The following is a 2,270-nucleotide window of genomic DNA, read 5'->3' as shown; positions in this document are numbered from 1 at the left end:
AATCGCAAGAACTGCGAAGTCGACGAGAGTTTCGTGACTCAGCAATTTATCGAGCACCTAATGAGCATCGCATTAACACATTAATTTATTTAACGTTCGAACTATTCTAAACACTTCATCAGCTTACCGTTTCAACCGCTGACATGAATCTGCGAGATCGGTAGCGATTTTCCGATCCAGGCAATTTGTCGAGCGCCTAGGAAATATCGCGCTGCTAGCTTCGTCTTCACCCGATTCTTGGGATTTCTTGCTGACGCACGGATTGACGACGAGATGGAGACTTGCGGGGTCGAGTACGACAAGGAGTTCCGAGGGTCGACATAAGCAGCACGAAATTGGAAATCAAATCATCAAAATCGACGAGCACGTCGTGGGCACGTGGGTCGACGACGAGATCGTGTTTGGAGCGAGCTGGTGAGGTGGGGGTCGAGCAGGGGATGACATGTTTGACGACTCGACGGCAGACGACGTGACGATGAAATAACGATGAACTAGCAAGTTGAGCCACGGCGAACGATGTCGACAACAAGACCAGGACGGCACAGATCTAGGACTGTTGCACGCACGATACGACGACGAATGACGATACCCGTCAAGATCGTCGGCGCGATGGGAATTCAGGCCAAGCGAGTCGAGAGGACACGCTGGCCAGCAGGAAACTCCGGTCAACACAACAGCAGGGAAATGGGTGCACAGAACGTCGAGCAGAGCGACAACGGCGACCAGGCGAGATCCGAACGCGGGGAGGAGACTCCACGTCGCAGAGAAAAACAAGGAGCAGGACTGGGCGCGGCATGCTAGAGCTCCGACCAGCAGAGAGGCACATCGGCTAAGGAAGGTGGAGCTCGCGCGACAACAGAGCTGGGCGCGACGCAGGGAGCAGTGCTAGCAGAAGAACTCGCGCGCGCCAGGGAGCTAGGAACGGCGCGACACGCAGAGAGCTCGGGGCGCAGAGCACCATGGCTGTCCGAGGTAAGCGCGCCCGCAGCCAGGACGGACTGGGAACAACAGAGAGCGGAACGTGTCGGCATGGGAGAGGGAAGCTGGTGCTGCGCGATGGAAGAAAAAAAACTGCTGGGCGTCCATGGTGAGCAGAGAGCTCGGCCAGGCGAGCTCGGCTGGTAGTAGCGCGGCGGCCAACGCCATGGCGAACAGGTGTGCGGCGCTGAGGCTGCGCGGCAGAACGAGCGCGCAAGGGAGCTGGGAGACTGCCGCGCGGGGAAGAAGCAGGATTGCGCGCGCGCGTTAAATAGGAGCAGGGGCGGTGACGGTAAAGAAATATCAAGAGGAGGAGGAACGGAGACGAGATAAGGCTGAGCGCTGAAAAATCTCCACTCGAAGAGCGGCGGGAGAGAACCTGGACATCGACGAGGGAACGACGGCCGACTGAAGGGGGCTGGTCGCTGGAGGCGATGGTGTGAGGAGCAAGGAAAAATGAAGATGTGCACTCCCTGGTGAAGACCGAACAAGGAGAAAAAAAATGGGACATTTACATTTCACCCACTAGTCTGGACGCTCTGCTCAAATCTACCCTCGTTCAAATTCTCTACTCAGTTTTCCCCTCCCACCTCCACACTATGCTCAGAAATCACCTCACGGCGGCATTTTCTCCCGTCAAAGACTCTTCCATGTGGACCTAAGTCCTTACAAGTGGGACCGGTCCTCACTTCACTTGCCTTTCTCCCCCAAATCGATCCCAAATCGCAATCGCACGCTGTAGGCTCCACCGCGCGGCCCCGGCGAGCAGTGGAGCGGCAGCCGTCCACCGAACCTCCTCCGCGCCTCCCTCGAGCGGCGAGCGCTCCTCTCCGGTGAGCGTTCCCCTCGGCCGCCGCAGGTCTCGGACGCCGCGGGCCGCACAGGCAGGCGGATCTCGGCCGCCGACAACGACCACCACGGCCTGATCCTGCGCCCAGACGAGCAGCAGCAGCGGGGGCCCAGACGAGACGCCCAGTCGCTGTCCTCCAAGCGCTCGCTCTCCATCGACAGCGGGGGCTCCTCCTCCACCTTCATCCCGGCCGCACAGGCAGGCGGACGCCGCGGGCCGCACAGGCAGCCCGATCTTGGCCGCCGCGGTGCGCTCCGGCGGGCTTCTTCTACTCGGGCGAGCTCGACGCGTGGGTGGGCGCGGCCGGGAACGGCCAGACGCAAGCGAGCTCGACGCGGAGTGTGTGCGGCCTGTAGCTCGACACCAAAACTCCATCCCAAATCGACAGCAAATCAACACTCCCACTGCCCAGGAAGGAGCGCCGGACCGACAAGGCCGAGCG

At 60.2% G+C, this 2,270-nt stretch overlaps 1 protein-coding gene across 1 annotated transcript; it reads right to left on the bottom strand.

The window, feature by feature from the left end:
- Window positions 1–342: 342 nt before the first annotated feature.
- On the bottom strand, window positions 343–2,013 carry LOC109939299 (uncharacterized). The gene is given in 3 exon segments (XM_020541500.1): window positions 343–782; window positions 785–1,451; window positions 1,714–2,013. Coding segments are annotated over 3 exon segments (1,407 nt in total).
- Window positions 2,014–2,270: the final 257 nt, after the last annotated feature.

This window comes from Zea mays, chromosome 7, assembly GCF_902167145.1.
Source record: "Zea mays cultivar B73 chromosome 7, Zm-B73-REFERENCE-NAM-5.0, whole genome shotgun sequence".
In the NCBI taxonomy this organism is placed as follows: Eukaryota; Viridiplantae; Streptophyta; class Magnoliopsida; order Poales; family Poaceae; genus Zea; species Zea mays.
This window is presented reverse-complemented; position numbering and strand designations above follow the sequence as displayed.